This window comes from Alligator sinensis, unplaced genomic scaffold (assembly GCF_000455745.1).
Source record: "Alligator sinensis unplaced genomic scaffold, ASM45574v1 scaffold505_1, whole genome shotgun sequence".
NCBI classification, from domain to species: domain Eukaryota; kingdom Metazoa; phylum Chordata; order Crocodylia; family Alligatoridae; genus Alligator; species Alligator sinensis.
Window position 1 is genome coordinate 654,450 of NW_005841940.1, and position 20,047 is coordinate 674,496.

The window sequence follows — 20,047 nt, forward strand, 5'->3', positions numbered from 1 at the left end:
ATCCCAACAAGCAGAGAGAACAGACCAACCAAAGGCTGTCCAGTGCCTCAACTACATGAAGCAAGGGATGTTTTCCCTTCCAGGCTAACAGCAACGATAGTAAACAAGACACTCCCAAAAAAACATACATACATGTATATACCATTTCCTACTTTAAAATGGACCGTTTCTCTTTAATCTGAAAAACATACTGCTAAAAACATATCACTGAGGGTACAACCTTCAAAAATGATTCACTGGTTAAGAACAGCACTGCTACAAGAATTGGATATGAACCCATTTCCTGCCTAGTGTGAGGAGGAAACATTTGTTGGACATTATTAGTACATAACTCATCCAAATAATTCTTCACAGCTTCCTTTAAACCCTCGAGTGCCAGCCACAGAGATGTGGGATGCAGACCAAAGCAGACCATTGGCCTGATGTGGTATGACATTGCTTTGTGTTCCATGCAGTACCCCATAGTGATAAGCAGCTCTGGTGTATAAGGCAGCCTAGACAGGAGATGCATGCTAGGTAAAGAGCATTGTTTGGCTTCCTCTCTCGCCAGGCCCCACCTTGCTCTCTCTGGTTACGGCCAGTTTTCCCACAGCTGCAGATCTTTCTCAGAAGGTGAGGGATGATTTATCCATGGAGGCTGAAATTGTAGCTTAGAATCCACACAACTCTATGCCTCTGCCTTGGGCACATTCACCAAGTTCAGCATCCCCTGGAACATTGACTGCTGGTCCCCTCGCCCAGACATGCAGCTTTAACAACATGCATTGTGTGTGCGTGCGTGTGTGTTTTAGGAAGCTGCAATGGCCAAGCTGGCTGCATCAGAGGCTGCAACTGCCATTTCCCATCAGGTAATTATCTAGAGAACTCTTTACCACTCCTCTCCTCTTTCTCCCCTGCACCCCCCCCCTTTTCTTCCCCACCCCAAATCACAGGCCAGTAGGGGTTGGGGGAAGGGCTCCTCTCCTGTCAGAAGACAGAAAGGTTAGAGCAGGGGTGACAAGTGTTCAGTTGTGTCCGTCCTTGTCTGACCTAGAACGGTAATGATACTGGTGGGGGTGTATGTAGCTCACATGCTACCCAAGGAACTCTCTAGCTTTGGCGCTTACAACCATTCAGCAGTACTGTATTATTCTGTCCACTGCTTCAGGCTACAGACAGCAGGGCCTGGGGAGAGCTGGAGGCACAAGCAGGGTCACTGCTGGGGAGGACTAAAGATGCCACTGCTTATTCAAGTATTTTTAAGTCAGTAACACTTGTTCCACTCAGCACCTAACTGCTGACAGTGGCTCCCACTGAAACTACAGAAGGGGCAAGTGGTAACACCAGGGTGTGCCCTTTGTGCAGCAGGAGCTGCACCTCATCCTGTCCCTGGTCTTCTGTCTTGCTGGGTGAGCTCTGATGGCTAGTGAAATCAAGATCCTAGAGAAAGGGGGTTCCTTGCAAGTACTGCTGCCTCCCATGTGCTGTTTGGTCATTCAGCAACGGAGGCTGGATGATGGTGGCAGCCCCATGTGAGGCAAAGGGAACACACAGGGTTTCTGGGATGACTGTCCCATTCCTCTGACTGACCTTCTTTTTGTGACTTGCCGCCTGTTTCAGGCTATCCAGATTCTAGGCGGGATGGGCTACGTGACAGAAATGCCAGCAGAGCGGCACTACCGTGATGCTCGAATCACAGAGATCTATGAGGGAACCAGTGAGATCCAGAGACTGGTGATAGCAGGTCAGCTGCTGAGGGAGTACCGGAGCTAAAGCAGCTAGTTGGAGAAGAATCCAGTCTAAGTGCCTAATAACCGGTGTGCAGAAGGGAGGAGGAGAGAACGTGAAAATGCCTTCATCTGTCCACCAATCATTTTGGTAAACAGGCTGATTCTCTATGGGGAAGGGATTGGCCAACACACAATTTGTCAAAAAAATTTCATGTCTTCTGGGTTTATAAATGTGACAAATGAACGGCTCTACCACCAAGCTTGCCTTCAGAGTAAAAGAGGGTTCAGGGCTCTTAAAAGGGAGTGTTTGCTTTGACCAAGGCACTCACCAGCTGGTGTTAGATGCTGCCACTACCTCAGACTCGCACACAGTTTACCATCATATCTAATTTTGCTAAGGATGGCTCTGATTCTGATCTCTGAATAACTGGTTGCATTTATTAGCCTTTCCTATACCTGTCACATCACTTGAAGGTAATTTGTCCTCACCTGGTGCCAATGACAAAGCTAAACTGAAATGATGGGGTTAATTACTAGCTAATGTGAAAAGTCCAAATGGGAGAGGTAGCGTGTTCTGTTCTTGTAGATTTTTGCTCTGACAGTAGGAATGCAGCACAAAGGGAACTTCCTTAAAGGTTACTTACATTGGGGTCATGGGTACCAACTGAGAGTAAGGTCCATTTGTACTACCCTAGACTGATTGTTGCACTACCTCTTCATGGTGGTTTTTAATGAATTGCACATGTTGAATCTTGCTGTGTAAGAGCTCATTATTTTGCCTGCATCTGTAGTATTTCCATTACTAATGGCAGCAAAGATGTGTCTGCAGACTTCCATCTGAAGAGTACACATTTGTCTTCATTTCTAAAAACCAGGATGGGTTAAACATGGTATGTTGAGGGGAGGCCTACCTGACAGCAGTCACATATTCAAGTAGCAGAGGCAGTGTGTACAGGAAGCACTGGAGACATTAAAACTCAAAGCCATGGAAAATGGAACAGATGTCCTGGCTTTTGGACCTGAGAGAGCCACTGCTTGACTTGATACTAATCTCTTCCCACTCCACTTGGGACAGAGTCTAGTCCACCCCGCTTAAGACTCTGAAGAACTGTTACTACAAAGGGTGGGTGGGTCTTCCTCTCCCTGACTGCTTTTCTCCGACTTGGTCTTAAGGGTGAGGTGCCAGTGTGTTACAAACATAAGCGTGGTAATTCTTAGGAACTTGAGTGCCATTCTATTTCCAGTGCTGTTTAAGTCCACTTAGATGCCCAGTAGGTGAAATGGAATTGGGCCCCTTGTATTTCTAACAGAAGAAGGATATACAGTCTCACTACACAGACTCAAATCCATCCAGTTGTTGCTTTTAAATCAGAGCTCTATTTATTGCTCTGCACTTGCCACATGGGTTATTGGCTGTCCTTCATGGTATATGGGGAGCTGAGACTGGTGCTTTTTATACCAGCTGCCCATAAACCTTAGATCTGCCTCTCTTCTAAAGCACCTGTATATTTAAAGGTTGCTGGAGAGGGGTAGGGGAAGGCACAAGCTAGGTGAGATGCTGAAACCACTTGGCTATTAGTAGGTGTCCACACATGAATGACCTAAGACAATAGGTTGAGCAGCACAATCATAGGGGTTGAAGGGACCTGAAGGTTCATCTAATCTGCAGCCCAGCACAAGTTCAGGATTTTACTGCCCTTTTCCATCACTCCAAAGTTCCTACTAGCCACAGGATAAATCTTCCTGCTGCTGAAGGGGAACAGACAGCTACACAACAAAATATTCAGCCCCTCCCACCTCCTTTATTTGATCCACATTATAATGCAACAATTTGCAGCCACCCTAAGATGCAAGGCTGGCAGAGTCCACGTGCCATCTCATGAAGGTGGGTAATGAGCCACTGCTGCAGTGCTGGGTTTCCCACACTATGGTCCTCGTTGCAGTAAGTGCACACAACCCTTAGATTTAAGGTGCTTTTACCTTGTTACTCTAGTGATCTGACTCATGCGACTTGGCTCCCTCCTTTGTGGAGAGGAAGGGTGACAGCAGTTGGGCCAGATACCTCCTGGCTTCGGGGACATGTATTCTTCCTCTGCACCAAGAAAGTATCTGCACAAAGGGTAAGTGGCAGAATAAACAGAAAAAATATCAAGTCTCCACCCTGCTAGAAATCCTGGCACTGAGTATGTCAGGGCTGGACCTGAACTAGTGGCAGCTCAGCTCAATTGAAAAAGAGCTTCAGTAATTGTGTAGTTTAAAGACTATTTAAGCATGCCAGTTGTTAGCAAATTCTGCAGGCAGTTTTCTTTTTCTAGAAGTTCAGTTCTGCATTCCACTTAGGAGAAAGGAACAAAAGCCGAAAGCTCTCAGGCCTGTCAGTTTACAGGGAAGCAACCCTATCCTAGCCCCACAATGCAAAGGCCAAACCTCTCAGCTGGGTCACCAGTACACACACACACAACTCAGGAATCAGCAACTGCAAGTTTGCCTTCGATATAACAAATCAGAATGTGCTCCCCAAACTGGCCTCTGTCCCTGGCATGTGTAGAGCAGATTGTAACGCCCTGAGATTTCACTACCGTACTGTGTTAATTTTACCTGGATCCCACTAGAGGGCACCTAAGTGCTAGGGGGACAAATCTTGTGAGGTTTGAAATCAAGTGCCAAGTAAGCAGTGTTAGGAAGCTTATTCAGGCAGCCAAGGGAACAGGCCTGGTGTTTCTGGTCAAAAAACCCACAGAACTAAGGACAACTTGATCCAGTGAGCCAAGACCACAAGGGCTGCATATTTGCTCGGCACAGGGGCAGCAACCAGATATTCAAAGCCTGTTAAAGGGAAACTGCAAGTCGTATCATAAAGGATGTCACAGAGTCAGACTTACTGTGTGCAGCTGACCAGTTTCCTCTAACCTGGAATTTAGAGAGAAAGGGGGCAGGAACAACAAGTAAAATTAAATCACCCCAACCCAAGCTTACAAGCACATGGGAAAATGTTTCAAGTTCTAGGACCCACATTTCTCGTTGACCTCTGGCACTGAAGTGCCCTGAACTGGACAAAGTATTGCAGATGAAGTCACCGAAAGGATCTAGTTGTCCCACTATTTGATACTGACTTGCTTTGAACCCCACAGTGATTTGCTCTCCATTCTCCTCCCAGTTCGTTTCCTTCCAACACTCCCACAAGTTCCCCTCTCCCATCCAAGTTTCCTCTTCAGGGTGTTTTCCTCCAGAATCATTGCTGGCTGTCTTCCAAAATAGATTCATTTTGGTTCCTGTCTGCATTTCTAACCTCTCGAGGCTCCTCACAGGCCTTGTGTTCAACACTGACAAATTTAGTATCATCCATACTTCACCATACAGCTCAGCTCCCCACCCTCTTCCAAATGATTCACAAAGAGTTTTAAGAAGTTCAGACTTTACCAGCTCACTGTGGTCATATGAAACACCAGTCACTGAAACAAAGATCTTTTTTTCTTAAGTTTGCTGTTACAAGCTAAGGTGCCCATGATGCTGACAGGATGTGCTTAAGTCCTACATGCTCATATGTTATTGCCTTGCAGAAAGGGCAGCACCTTAAAATTAACTAGTTCAGAGAGGCAGGAGCTTCTACAGGCAACAACCTACTTTGTCCAAGGCAATGACAAAGTTTCTTAGCATCTGACAAAGTAGGTTGTTGCCTGTAAAAGCTCCTGCCTCTCTGAACTAGTTTTTCCCTAAGGTGTCATCCTGCCATACCTCCTGTCTGACTTCAGATTCATGCAGATACCACTGCTCAAGTTACTGCCTGCCATTCAAATGTGACAAATAAACTGGAATACAGCCTCCTCTAAGAGCCAAAGATCCCGTTGCAATATAGCAATTCTGAAACAACTGCATGGTGCTGGGGCTAGCTGTTACCCTGAGAGCATTCCCTAAACAGTTGCAGCTCCTTGCTTACCATTTCTGATGCAGAATAAAGCAGTGCAAGGTCAAAGTTCTCAGCTCTTGTCACTTGGGTCTCTGTAGGCAAAAGCAAATACCAGCAGGGAGGTCTAACATGCATTACTGCTGATGCCATTGGGAGGGCACGATGCCTTACACTCTTAGTCACCAGTGGCTTGATCATAACACTCATCATTAGCATGTGCTCATTATTGCTACCCTGCTCCTTCTGAGAGGTTACCAAAGATGGCATCAGAACAGGCCTCACCCTAGCTCTGACATCAGATGTTACAGCTTAAGGATTCGGCTGTAGTTGCTATTTGAGCAACTACCTGTTCCTCCACCACTGGGTACTGCATAGCAGTCCAATCAAATTACCTAAGCTTTAGCTGTTGGTGTGCTGCACCGAGCCCACAGCTTCCTTACTAACCTACCATGTAGTACAGTCTCTCCAGTCACTCGGGCCATAAACAGGCTTGAGACAATGAATACTTAAAATATTCCACCCATGCTTCCCTCTCACTACCTAAAGCAAAAATCTTACAAAGAGTGGGAAGATGATGGTGGATAAATTGCAGTAAATTCCCTAATTGCAGTCATAGTTAGGCCCTGGGATCAGTGCATCTTAAACTCTTACAACACTGCTGTTCCAAGCAGTAAGCTGGCCAACTGAACATGCTCAGGGGTATGTGAAAGATGACAACAATTGCACTCAAAGCCTGTCACAGCACCCAAGGCAAGGAGCTGACAGGAGCAAGCTGCCACCACACCTCCGTTCCCTCTGCTGTTGGATTGAATTAGCTATGTCCCAGCCTGCTCCTTACAGTTTGCAACCAAAAAAGCTGCTGCATGAGCAAAGCACAAACAAGTTTTGCAACATGAGGAAGGGTATTTTGAGAAAACCACCTTTCCCCCAGGAGCACAAATCTGCCTGCAATACATGTAGGCAGGGCCAGGCCTTTTGCAGAAAGGCGCTGCTTAAGGGTGAAGTCACGTTTGTATTTGTCTGTTTGAGCTGAACCAAATCCCAAAAGCTGGGGCCCAGAAAAGGGGAAATCGGGTCATGGTCAGATTATGCTGGGGGGCGGGGGAAGAAAGGCAAAGCCACACTTTCCATTCTGTTTTACAGGGCTTGGCTTTTTGCCCCATGAAACTAGAAGTGAACAGGAAATGAGATCCTAGGCAGAGCACTGGGAACGAGGGGAGCAACCAGGGAGACCAGAAGAGTGAGGAGAACTCTTGGAGCCTTTCTTGTTGTAGGGCAGGGAGAGCTGGGCAGGATGGCAATGGCTGTGTTCTGGCCTCACATGTACTTGGAGAACTCCTTGGAACATTTAAGGGAGTCCTTTAACCTCAGTGAGGAAACATGGCTGAAACTTTGCCCTCATCCTCTATGACTACATGCAGGGACCTGCCCATTTTAAGCCTTCAACTGGGAGATTTTGCACCATAACTCTCCCGTGGTTTTTTGGAAAAGCGCACACACAAGCCTAGCAGTGGTCTCTATTCACCTGAGTTTAGCTGAACTCAACACAGGCAAAAGGAGAGCCAAGGCATTCTGGTTCATCACACCTAATGTAGAAGTATTCCTTACTCAAACAAACAAACCACCAAACTCAGGCCTTTCCTATTTCACTTAGAGACTTTACTGCAGACTAACCCAGTTGCATGCAAAGAGCTACAGGGCAGAGCCATGCCTGGGTTGGAGTGCCCTTGCTAGTGGCTGCACACCCCCACACCCAGTGACACTACAACACCCAGGGGTCTATCCCAATGTTCCTTGGGTCATACTATCTGAGCCACAATTCACTGAAAAAGACCTGGAAAGAATGAGTCTCCTCCCAGAAGTATGTGAATTGTGTGTGAAAGCACTGAAGGACCTTCAGCACTTCCATCATTTAGCTTGTAGCCTCACTGCAAAGAGGACATGCCATGAAAACATCACTAAACTTGCAAGAGAGGAGGCTTCACGTGTAGGTAGGAAGTGAATGAGATCCATTACCTAACTACCAGTTGCAGCTAACTGAGCAGTGAAGACAGATCAAGAACAGAAAAGATGGGAGGAGAAAGATCCATCTTCTTTAAGCAGAACTATGCACTACCTATTTTACTTGGGAGGTGGCCTCATACCACGTCTAACAGCCTGTATGAAGAGAGAGGGGTAATAATGCTTTCTGTGTAGAACCCTGCTCCTTGCAGGTCTATTTGTAGCACCTGACAAAGGAGGTGGTTCCTTACAAAAGCCCTGCCTTCTACCTTATATGAAAAGCACAATTTTTACCCCATTGCTCAGTGGGAGATCTAGGTTCAAGTTTTTCTTTTGAGTGAGGGAATTTGAACCTTTAAGGAATCTCTTAAGAGCACATCCAGCTGAAGTGGGCCCCCTCAACCCCTCCTGTTGGGGCAGGGACAGGAACCCAGGTCTTCCCCTTCTCAATAAGGGGAGTCCCTTAACTACCAGCAGTCATTTGCTCCCCCCTGCACCAAGTGCCCTCTCATTACTTCGCACAACACAAATTGCAAAGGGGCTCAAAAACTTCTGACCCAAACAGCTATTGGACAAGTCTTTACCAGGAAGTGATTAAAAGAAGTCCTCAGTGTGATTTCCAGCTAGACTGAACTAAAGATCAAGAGATGGGCAATAGGGAACACTCCTGCAGTAGCAGGCTGCTAGTGACCCAGTAAACCTCTGGCCCATTAAACATTTTACTGTACACAGAGGAAGAGATCACAAAGCAGCTCAGGTGATTCGACAGTTTGCAGGCACTGCCTTGTTGGATGATTGTTTCCTTCTCTCAGCACACCTGAAAGCAGTCTGCCAGCCAGTAGCACAGATGCAAGGAAGGGCTGTATTTTCACAGATGCTTGTCCCTGGGTGCAAGGAGAACAAAGTGCTAATGAACCATCTCTGGGCAGTTGATAGGAGAGTTGGGCAGCACTTGGAGAAAAAAGAAAACCAGTTAAATTTACAATATGCACAGCTGTCCCTACCGCAGCACCCAGTGCCATGCTGCTCCCCTGAACTCTACGGCACGAACTTCTTGCCTGTGTTGGTAACTGAGTTTGAAAACAGTATATAACCAGAGCTCATAGGAATTTGTTCAACAACACATGACTGGCCAGTATGGTGGTGAAATGGCCAACCTGCATTTCTAATACAGTTTGAATGCTGTCCATGCTGTCTGTCCAAGCAGTTGGAAACATATTTAAACAGAGCATTATTTAAGAGAGTTTAAAATCCAGGCTCTTAACTGCTTAAAGCTCGTTGTACTTGGAACATCCCAACTGATAGTTTTTGTACAAGCGGGGGCCTGTAGAAGTACAACCTAATATGGAGTCTTCCTATTTTTGGTTCACTCAGACTCAATAAGGCTGGAAGGCACAGCATTAGAGACTGTTCTGTGATGCCACTTCAGGTGAATGAGTGCAGTGTCTTCAAATAAGCTGCAGGTGTTTATGGAACCCCAAAATTCTGTCAGGACGAGGAGGAACAGCCTTCCAGGTGAGCCATGAATGAGAAATGTTCCAGTTCAAGGCCATTTCCCAAAAAGCATCACAAAGCAATTAGCACACAACCAAATTCAGATTCATTACCAGTTCTGGTAGGTGCTTGTCCCACCATACACCAGTGACCTTTTGTAGGGAACTCTGCTAGGAACAAGCTCCAATCAGCAGTGTTTTTGCTACAAAATAAGCTTGTCTCTCTTACTGATTAGTGCACTTCAGCTGTGGATTCCACAGCATGCAATCAACCAGCTGATACATTTAATTGAATTTAAAAAAAAAAAAACACACAAAAGAGGGGAAACATGATAGTAGGACCTCTTAGACCCTGGATAACCTCTGGAAATTCAGAGAAGCCAAAGCAGCTTGCAGACTAGTCTGATGCTCAGCCTGAGATGCCAACAGTCTGCTAGATCAAAGAGCCAAGGACAAAAGGAACTGCTGAGAAGAGGGTTGGTAGCACAAGGAAGTGGGACACAGGGTCTGTTTTTACTATAAACCCAGAAGGGTCTGGCTGGCCCACAGTTACCACAGAAGAGAGGCTGCTGCTATTAAGCCTGAAAGCCTAGAACAGATGCTCTCATCTCTGTGAGTAAAGTTGTTTTGTATCCAGAGCAATTACATTTCAGTGAATCTGTCCAAGGTCCAGCAGCAGCGTAACCAATCCTTGTGCGTTGAGCTCCTAGCGCAGGCTGCCACATGGAGTCGCATATACTTCTGCAAGCTGGCTGAAAACATAACTTTTCAGGTCAGTTTTTGCTGCTCACTCTCAGCAGTACTCGGCCTCCACAGAGGAGGCCATTTCAGTACAACAGATGCTAAAAATTAGAAGCAGCAGCAGTGCAATTATAACCGCATCTCTTCGCCATGTGAAGTCAGAAGCAGGTTAGACAGGCCACAGTACAGAGACAGGGCTTAGCCGAAAAGAAGGGAGGATGACGAGAGTTTTTCTAGAATGCTGAACTAATCCTTGTTCAGTGTCTATTTACCAGCCTTTTTAGGGCCTCTCCTGAGCGTAACAAAGAGCACTTGTATGGGCTTTCCTGGAAGTGAGCTCAAAATGCCAGGAAGGAAAAAAAAAAAAAACAATCAAGCTGAGGATCTGGACTATTTCCAGTTGCCTCGCACTTGTCATTGCCAAAGCCACCCTTCTGAATTTTCTCCAGTAACAAAAACTGCATCTTCATTAGGCTATTCCTGAAAAAATGCACAGAAGCATCTTCCATTTTAACTACAGAATTAAAGACCAGAGGGGGGCTGAGGAAGCCAAGCGCACTTGAGAGAGAGATTAAATTCAGATGAAGAGAAGTGCTGGAAAAACTGAGCAGTGACAGGTAAAAATCTGGACTACCCATCAGTAGTTGAGGGGTCTGGGCCACATGTATCACAGGGTATGTCTGACAGAGCAGTTACTGTGCTGCTGCATGCACCCTCTGAAGCACAGTTAGCCCCAGGGAGCTGGTTCTACTACAGTCACTTTGTACAGGTCTCAAATACAAATGGATTTTGAGAGCAGCAGGATAATAAAGACAGATTTGCCATGTAACCCCAGAATGGAGGAACTAAGGTCTCCTCCAGAAGTCTGCAGAGCCAAGTGAGCAGGATCCACATTATGCGCTTTGCTGAACTGAACGTTGTATACAAGTCCCCATTTCCTGTGCCTGGCTCAGCACATTCGATGAGCCCTGGCCCAAGAAACAGGATAAACATGCCAGTGTAATGCCTTTTACAGCCCTGCTCTATGGACCTCGGCTTACTCCGAATAGTCTAAGAACTTAATTGGTCTGAAACACAACATTGCCTACATGTTATAGACTTCAGCAGCTGTTTATAGCGTTCTTGGTTAGGGAGCTTGGTTATTTTAGCTGACACATGGATATAGTTTCAGTAACATGAGATGATGTGTTTAAAAACTGGGTTGTAGTTGTAATCTTCCTCAAACAGCCCAAACCACAGGAAAAGTGCTAGTTCCTGATTCTGACTGGCTAGTGAGAATGATTACACTATCGATGGGAATAACAACGATACTCTCATGTTGTTTGGCTCTTGTTTAGTTTCTTTCTTATGTGCAAATAAAAGTCAGCATTTCAAAGCAAAAAATAACTGTGTGGAGAATCTGCAATAATAATGCAACCTTTTGATTCAATGAAGCAGCAGTTCCTTGATTACACTTCCAGGGAGTTATCCTACTTTATACAGTTATGCTCCAGATGATAAATTAAGAGGTCATGGGTATAATGCATGGAACAACAGTAAGATACACCAATGATATTATACCACTCAATTTTTGCTAAGCTTAGGATAACTGGCCCAGTCCAGAGCCCATTTAAATCAACAGACATCCATCTAATTTCTACTGATTCAATGGGTTTTGCATCAGGTTGTAACTTGCAGAAGCAGCATGGTAAGTCTCAAGCAAGTTACATAGAAAGATAGGACAGAGGTATGGTGCTGGGAGGCAGCACTTAGGCCCCTCCTGCTACCTCACTCTGATGTATTCCCTCTACAATTCAAGGTCTAAACAAAAAAGTGCTCTTGGATCTGATCACCCCATTCCTCCCTCCACAAAGCTATTGAAGAAGTTAAAAAATGCTTCTTTCCTGTCCACATGAATAACCAACCAGTATTCAGCAACAAATCACCAGGGCATGTTGCAAAAGCCAATGTCGATGTCAACAACAGGTAGAAGCAGAACAAACATACATTTCTGTACAACAGCATGAGTTACAAGAATACTTACAGGTGACAATCCCACAGACTTGTTCTGAACAAGAAGTTTTACCTGGAGATGACAAAGAATTCAGTATCCCAAAGCCCACAAGGCTGGCAACAATATCCTGCTAATGATCAAACTTACTTTTCAATACAAGGCTAAAGTGCCTTTGTTTCTTCATGCAACACTCTAGAACTTGTTTCAGAGATTATACCTTTCATTAGACCAACTAAGAAATCGCAACAAACTGGCCTAAGATTTTAACCACAAGGTGTTTCATTTAAAAAAACAAAAAACAAAACAAAAAAAAAAACAAACTCTGGAGTACAAAAAAAAGGCTAATCAAAAAAAGGCTCTGATGTGTGTAACAGATTACCAAACAAATACTCTGGAACATGATTGTTTTGGTGGGCAAACTTGGGTACCTGTTCCCCCTAAGGAAATACACAGGTTTTTGAGAATGGGATTGCACAGTGCATTCATCCCAACAGAAGTATTCAGAACAAATGCTGTATCTGAGAAGACAAATTTATAGTGCAAAGCAAATATCCTCTCAGGCTTAAGAGGATGGAGCGAGGAGCATGTTGGGCAATGGCCAATTACAGGAAAAGTTTCTATTAGATGCAGATGTTGGATTGTATCAGCACAGAGTCATAAGCGTTAGGGAAACTCATCCTCCAGTCTTTTCAGTCCTATTAAATGTTCTTAAAGTCTTAAAAGGTGTTGCTAGTGACTAACCACATCCATTCTTCAGTGTCATCTTAATCCAGTCAAACATCTCAGTGAGTTCATACACAAGGCTAAAGATCCAGTGAATTCACACTCCAGCACTGGTTAATCAAGAGTAGGAATAAGACAATTCTTAGAAGTCCAATGGTTTGGAAACTGTGCGCTGGCTACTTTTTGCCAGGACCAAACAGAAGCAAGCCCATACCACCAGTGATATGATAAGCTGTCTCTTGTCCTCATCTTCTAGCAGAGCTCATAAGACCCAACTGCTTTTGGAGGGAGGTGAAAAAAGTAAAACGTTAATAACCTGTTTGTACGTGCATTTTGAACTGGGGCTATCCATCTGGAACAAATGTGTGGCTCTGCAAGGTTTGATTTGGAGCAGAAGTCATCTCCTCCAAGCAGTTGCCAGTCAAACCTGCTTTCACTGCTGCATACAGATTTCTAGTCAAAGAAATTCAGCAGAGCTATTCCCAGACAAAAGAAGTCTTGTAGGAAAAAACTACTCTTCTACCCCAATATCAGGTTTCCGAGTGAAATGCAGCTCCTTCAAAAGCAGTTGTCAGGGAGACACTCCTTCCCTCGTGTTGCTGAGTCTTTGTTGTGTGTTGAAGTTATCAGTCAGCTTCTTTGCTTGGAAACCCAAATGCCATGTCAGAGCCAGACAACTCTTCCCCTCCTTACAACTGTTTGGGTGAGGAAGAAAGGAAATCTGTGGCATTTCTTTTTAATTCAAAATATCCTGAGACATGCTGGTTTCTGCCAGAGCTAGATATTAAGTGTTTGCTTAAGTAGTTATTTATTTTCTTGTATTTTTAAAAGCATGGCTATCAACAAAGAGATCAACACTTTGGAGGACTGTCATGACCTCAAGTCTACTGCATCGCTCAGGTATCTGCAAGGGCTCCACTGCAGATTCCTGATGATTTACCAAAGAAGGAAAGCAACATTGCCTAACCTGGAATAAACCCTACTTTGAGCTCACTGCAAGGTCTCTGCAGCTGTCATACAATCCTTTTAAAAAGATCTCTGTCTTGGTAATGGAAAAATTCCACAATTTTCTGTATATGGAAGATTGGAATGGGCTATGAGTGAAGCTGCTTCTGACAATCTTGTCAGTGGTCTGAACCATGTCTGTGTACATTAGAAAAATGTAGTTCATTCAATCCAGGGAAACTTATTTTACAAACAGAAAATATCCCTGCTCTAAGTTTTCTTCAAAGCATTTTTCAGCAGAGGTACTAGCCACAGCTATGATAGATTGAAGGGCACATGCTGCTGCAGGAGGTACACTCTCAGGTTTATAGTTCAGTGTCACTTGCTCTGAAGCCCTTGCTCTCATTTTCCAATTTACTTTTATTAAAGAGGAGATTTAAAGCTCGTCTCGTTTTAAGCTATAAATTCCAAACCTCTAGGCTGCTCTTGAGTGAATATGGCTCTCTGAATATGACGTTAGGATTCTGCTTCATTCCAGAAATGATCATCACAGGCTGTTTACACAGATGTTTCCAGCCCTGTGACAATTTACACAAAACTGCCCAGCCTTCTGCATATTTGAGTCAAAAAAGAAGGTGCTTATTATCCAGTCTGTAGCACTAGCTCAGCTTCAAACCCTTATTTTAAAGGCAGGAAGATGAGATCTGCCATTCCATAACCATGTTCCATCTGTACCAAGACAGAAGTCAAACTAGAAGCAGCTGACACACAGCACAGAATTAGCTACCTCTTAAAAGCATTCAGGAATGCAGCAGGGAGGGGAATCTGGGACTTGAGTTTGTTTAATTTCAATATAATTAATTTTCTAGGATGAGGGAAGAGCCAAACAAGAAAACAGTTGTAGAGAAATAATACCCATGCAAAACACGTAACGAGTGCTTGTTGAATGACTTACCATGACTTGTGCAGAAATTTCCTCATCTTCACAGTGAGATCCTGTTATCAAACAGGATGACATCACTACTTATAGTGGCTAGAAGGAAATCAGATATTGTTTTTAAATAATGCTTCTCCCCTTCATATCAACCAGTATAGCCCCCCAAATCCATGTGTCAAGTAGCAGGAGCCACAAGCTCACACGTGCATGCCCCAGAATTGTTTCATCAAAACACTTTAATGTTGGCATGAGGTGCAAATTCTAGGGACCTTAGAAGTAATTACTCTTTCAGTCAGTCAGTCAAATAACATAACCAGAACTGTTTGGTTAGAAAAATTCACATTTTAACAGACTCCTAGGTACAAAGCAGTCAACACACAAACTTTGACCAATCACAACAGCAAAGGACAGGGTTTGTTTTTTTCTCTCTTTCTTTTCTTTTTTTTTTTTTTTTTAAGGAGCCAGGGCTTGGAAAAATACAGCACACTAATGAAACAAAGTGCAAAAAATACAAAAAAAAATAGAAAATAGAAAAAATGTATTTACAAGTGGTACATTACTATGATCAGAAAGCACAAAGACAATTGCTGCTATAATACATGCACTGGGTCAAGAAAACTATTAAAAACCTGCAAGTGAGACGTTTGTATTAGAGAGAGAGAGAGAGAGAGAAGAAAAGAAAAGAAAAGAAAAGAAAAAAGAAAGGGGTAAGGAAAGGGGCTTAAACATTTTTCTTCCTTAGTCTGCTACATTGATCAAAATCAAATAACCTCCTAGAGTCCATGAGTACAATTGGTACAAATACTACACTGTTTTTTAACTGCAGGTTCAATTGTAGAAGGGAGAAAACAGTTGCTTATTGTAGGTTCATATACAAGAAAGCCATATTAAACTGCTCTACATGCTAAAAATTACAGCAAGCCCCTGTCTGCTACGTAGCATGATCTTAGCAGGTTTTTCCTTTTTATTTATTCATATATATATCTATATGCGTGTATATATATATGTATAAAAATCGTGCCCTTGTTCACTGCAACATGACATCTGGGTGGAAATGTAACTTGTTACAACAAATTCTTATATGTATACTGCAAGAAGTCACTCAATGTCTGTGGATTTAATAAGTCACCTCACACCACAGGAAATATTTAATAAATCAAAAAACCCAAAAAACAAAACAAAAAATCCATATAGTGACAGAAGAGCTTCTGTCTCAGTTCTCTTCAAAACTGAAGTCCAACAGGAAACTGGTCCCAATGTACATGAGGGTTCTCTGAAGAAGCTTCAGTTTGCTTAACTATTTTTTCCTTTTAGTGTTCTCGAGTTTCTGAACAACTTCAGATCGTTTTCAGTTTAAAAGTTTGTCTCCTCTCTTGCAAAGGTAACAGTCTGGTACTGATCCGTAAGAGGGGAAGGAGCAAAGGGAGGTGGCTGCAGTCACACAAAGGGTCCCATCTGCAGGGATAAGAGGAATCAAATAGAGCTCCAAAACCTTTGCTTTTTTGTTTTTTCCTTTTTTAATATAAAGTCCATTCATACAAGTTCCATAAACTGGCACCTTTCCCAGCACCAGTCCAGCTTTAGGTGACAATAAATGCTCAAGTTGAGAAAAGGACCAAGGCAGAAGTTCCAGTCACTTTCTATCTGCTGCATCATACTTCCAGGAAACGGGAGCTGCTGGTCTTGGAGTGGAAGGGTTCAGACCACATGCGACGAAGATCGCCCTTTGGAACGGGAGGCAAGAAAGCAAATTCATTCAGAAGTTATCAAACAGCCCAGGATCTTCAATGACTTTAAGCCCTGTGTGTTTAGGTGTCTTGTCTTAAGGTAAATCTGCTCTCACCTTTTAGGAGACACTACACTTCTGATACAGTAAGAGTGAAAATCCTTTCCAGGTTGGGTAAAGACTTGTTTATCTGGGGGCCTGTTCTACCTGAAAGGTACTTCTGATCAGAGATACCTCAGCTGGTAGGCCCAGTGCCACAGTGCTCAGAGCTGTAGGTCTGTATTTCAACAAGTCTCTCTGAAGCAAAGAGCTTTTAAGTTCCCAGCTGGCTGACCTGGCATGAGGTGTGCAAAAGGAATCTGCTCCACCCTCCAGGTGTTACAGCTTTGCATACACACTTCCTCATGACAAGCAGGCCCAGGGAAATCACCACTATGCAGCAGGTAATTTAAAACAGAATGCCCTTTACTACACTGCAATCAGATTAATTTATACTCACTGAGAGTTTAAAATACAGTTTATCTTATGTCCTGGACAGGAAATCAACTCTTCATTAATCAGTTCCCTGCAGCAATGTTTCATGACTATAGCAATGAGAATCCAGTTTTCCATCACTGACATCAGAGTGAGTAAAACAGACTATCACACCCCCTCAGAGAAGTGAGCAAAAGTAGAAAGAACTTGCTTCCATGTCACCACTGCTACATACTCCCATGCAGGAGGCAGAACTTCCGACAGACCATGTTAACACTAATCTCACCTTTAAATAGGCCATGGTGAGGAGTGGCAATAAGGTAAATGGTACCAAATAGAGCAGGGCGGGCTGTGCTGCCCGGTGAATGCGGGAAGCCACTGTTGCAGTTAACAGACCTGCAAGAATAAAAAGAGTGATATGTTTCCATTAGCGATGTACATAGATTCTCATTTCTACCCACACTAGGATCCCATCTTCCAGCTCTGTTAAAAGGGAAGAATTAACTTGCTTTTCTACTAGCAGTGGACAAGGCACTATGACTTTCCCTGGATATGAAAGAAAAGTGAAAGAATTACTTTTTAAAATGAGACATTGTTGAAACTAAACATAAGATTTACCTTCTCAAGGGTTAAACTAATTACATTAATTCAAACAAACAAATGTCAGTTGAAATCTGTCAGATTGCACTGGTGTAATTTCTACTGTGACAGCTGATATCAACTGAGGTTATTCAACCTGAAGTCCATAGATAGAAGCATGAAAGGTCAAATAGGAAGTTCTCACATTAGGAATCAAATCTCTCAAGCACTTGCTGGAGGAGACTGGGGAGGAACTTGTGCATTTTTTTTTTTTACATGCAGTCTTTTCTTTCTGTCACTGAAAGCCACAGAAGTTTTAAATTATATGCATACACTGTGCCTTAGAGACAAATCTATCTAACTAGGGGAGAGGGGAAGGGGAGATGGACTGCTATGTCAACCAAGTGAAAAAATGTAGGATTTTTTTTGTAGAAAGGTTCATACAAAAGTACAAACACTGAGTTCTGAACTATCAAACTTCTTTTCCAGCACAATGCATCTCAAGATTTTAACATGCAATCTATAACCCCTACAACTCTCCTCCTCAGTACTGAAGTGAATCTCCACAAAATACCAGAGAAATTACCCTGACAATATATTCCACCCTTGCATTAATATATTTGCAATGAGAAGAACGGGGTAAGGAGTTTTTCTCCAGGTTGCCCCAGTGAAATTTGGATGGAAGAAGGGGAAGGACAGGAAATGTTCCCTAAAAGTCCATTCACAAATGGGTTCATATTATCTTGTAACCTAGCATAACAGGCCCATTCTTGTACACTGAGCAGCTGTTGTTTTTTCCTTACCTACAAAGTATCCAATGAGAGTGCAGTGAAAGTAGGAAACTTTCTGCATACGTCCTGAGATGTTTCCAGGCCCTGGTGTACCGCAGGTATCACTGTTGGCTTGTTTTTTGTAGTTGTCATAACGCAGGACAAAGCAGAGGAGAAGACCTGGCATCACGATGTCTCCAATACCCAGCATAGAGAAGTGGCTGCCTGTGGAACTGGATAACCGTTCAGATTGGGTGCATGTCCGAGACACTGGATGACTAGCTCTAGACCCTCATTCCCTTCACACTCTGCTCCTTTAGTCACCCCAACTTCCAGCTGGCATGACTTGTCTCTATGGCAGAGGCAAACTGCCAGCTGTTAAGACAGGTGCAGGTGATCCCATCACCACCAAAGTACTTTGAGTTCTTTTTACTCTTACTTCTGACAGTAAGGATCTCTTCAAGTGCCAAATGATGGCACTTCAGCTTCTACTGCATATGAAAGCATTAATGGTATCGAGGCAGCTATGCACATCAGCACTGAATTAAACACTCCCACCTGCCTTTGTCTCCCTTCATATAAATAAATGCTTGTGCCCTTACTAAAGCATATGTTGTCTTCAGAATCTCTCAATGTCTTTTTGGATGATGCGAACAGTACACACAATATTCCAAATGCGGCTGCACTGATTTAAAGGCATCATGACATTCATTTTATTATTTATACTCTCGTTCCTTATGCATCCTAACATATTGTTACGTTTTTCAAAGGTAGCTCACACTAAGCAGGAGTCTTCAATGACCTATCTATAGTGACAAGAAGCTCACTTCATATTATATTAGGACCATGCCTAGATAAGCAATTTTTCAAGCACCTTTAATGTTTACATCCTGAAACAGCAAATGGTAGAACACAAGAGAAGAAGCTACTCAGAGTCCAGTCTTAAATTATACACAAGAGGTGGTTAAGGAAGTAACTGTGGGTGTGGCATCAAATAATAAAGACCATAATACAGTTATGTTAAACCTTTAGGCAGAACTCTCTCCATTATACTAAATTCTAACCTGTAAGCAAGAAAAACCTTGACCTAAACAACAAGGTCCCTTCATGAGACTGTACATGCTTGAAGGTAAAACAGAGCCCTAACAAAGCAAAACATCCACGGCAAGAAAAAAACCCACATGATTAAAAAGTAAGGTTTGTGATGTTGTTCCAAGCTAAACAGGTATCCCTTGAGGAAAATGGAAATCCAGCTGAAAGGTTAAATTTAAGATAAAAATGAGAGAATTAATGAAAAATCCTGAAGGGCAGGGAGTCAAATATAAAACAGCAGCTCATGAGGTTTGGTAGCTCTGCTGAATCAACAGAGGTTTAGTTAAAGGAGCAAACAATTACAAGGGCACTGCAATGAAACTACATGATCTCTTTCCACCAGGCTTCTCCATAAAACTTAAGGTAGCAAACGGACTCACAAAGACCAAGACGTTAAGAAAGTCTGTGCTGGAGCACACGGAGCAGTAGGGCAAGAATTCTGATGGAGTCCAAAAAGCAAGTTAAGTGCATATTTTCGCAGCTTTCTACTGTATCAGGAGGACCAGGGAGAAGCAAGTGAAACTTTAAAGGAGATAAATGCAAAGATTCTTGGAATTACAGTCCAGTAAGATTTCACTTCAGAAGATCGTAAAAATGATCATTAAGGACTGTACGAACACAAAATGATCACAAAGGATAAACCAGCCCATCTCATGTAAAGGAAAGTTGTGCCTTTTGCATTTAGTAAAACTATTTAGGCCTGTTGATAACAATGGATAAAAAGGAGGCAGCTGATACCTGAACTCTGAAAAGATTAATTATCTCAAAAAAGTCTTTAAATAAATAAACAAGTCCAAACAGAGAGAAGCAGCACTGCGATGACTTGAAACTGGCTAAGATGCAAGCCCCACCCCCAAAACAACAAAAGATAGAAACGTATAGCCTACTTTCAACACGGCGAAAACAACAGTACTAGTAGCTCCAGATTTAAATTATAAAAATGTTAATATTTTATGC

At 43.2% G+C, this 20,047-nt stretch overlaps 2 protein-coding genes and 1 long non-coding RNA gene across 3 annotated transcripts in view; 2 read left to right on the forward strand and 1 right to left on the reverse strand.

Moving 5' to 3' along the window:
* The window catches only part of ACADS (acyl-CoA dehydrogenase short chain), an 11,179-nt gene extending 8,720 nt beyond the window's left edge, over positions 1–2,459 (forward strand). The window contains exons 8-9 of the mRNA XM_025199314.1: positions 792–848; positions 1,600–2,459. Of these exons, the coding sequence (XP_025055099.1) occupies positions 792–848; positions 1,600–1,752 (210 nt within the window). The 3' untranslated portion in view covers positions 1,753–2,459. The remainder of the gene's footprint in view (positions 1–791; positions 849–1,599) is intronic.
* Positions 2,460–5,410: 2,951 nt separating this feature from the next.
* LOC112549621 lies at positions 5,411–18,273 on the forward strand. Its single transcript, XR_003093130.1, has 3 exons — positions 5,411–9,132; positions 13,399–16,276; positions 18,145–18,273. It is a non-coding gene; the product is annotated as an uncharacterized LOC112549621 (long non-coding RNA).
* Positions 14,772–20,047, reverse strand: part of SPPL3 (signal peptide peptidase like 3) — a 65,520-nt gene continuing 60,244 nt past the window's right edge. The window contains exons 9-11 of the mRNA XM_025199313.1: positions 18,032–18,231; positions 16,936–17,045; positions 14,772–16,173 (exon numbers count right to left, since the gene is read on the reverse strand). Coding sequence (XP_025055098.1) covers positions 16,102–16,173; positions 16,936–17,045; positions 18,032–18,231 — 382 coding nt within the window. The 3' untranslated portion in view covers positions 14,772–16,101. The remainder of the gene's footprint in view (positions 16,174–16,935; positions 17,046–18,031; positions 18,232–20,047) is intronic.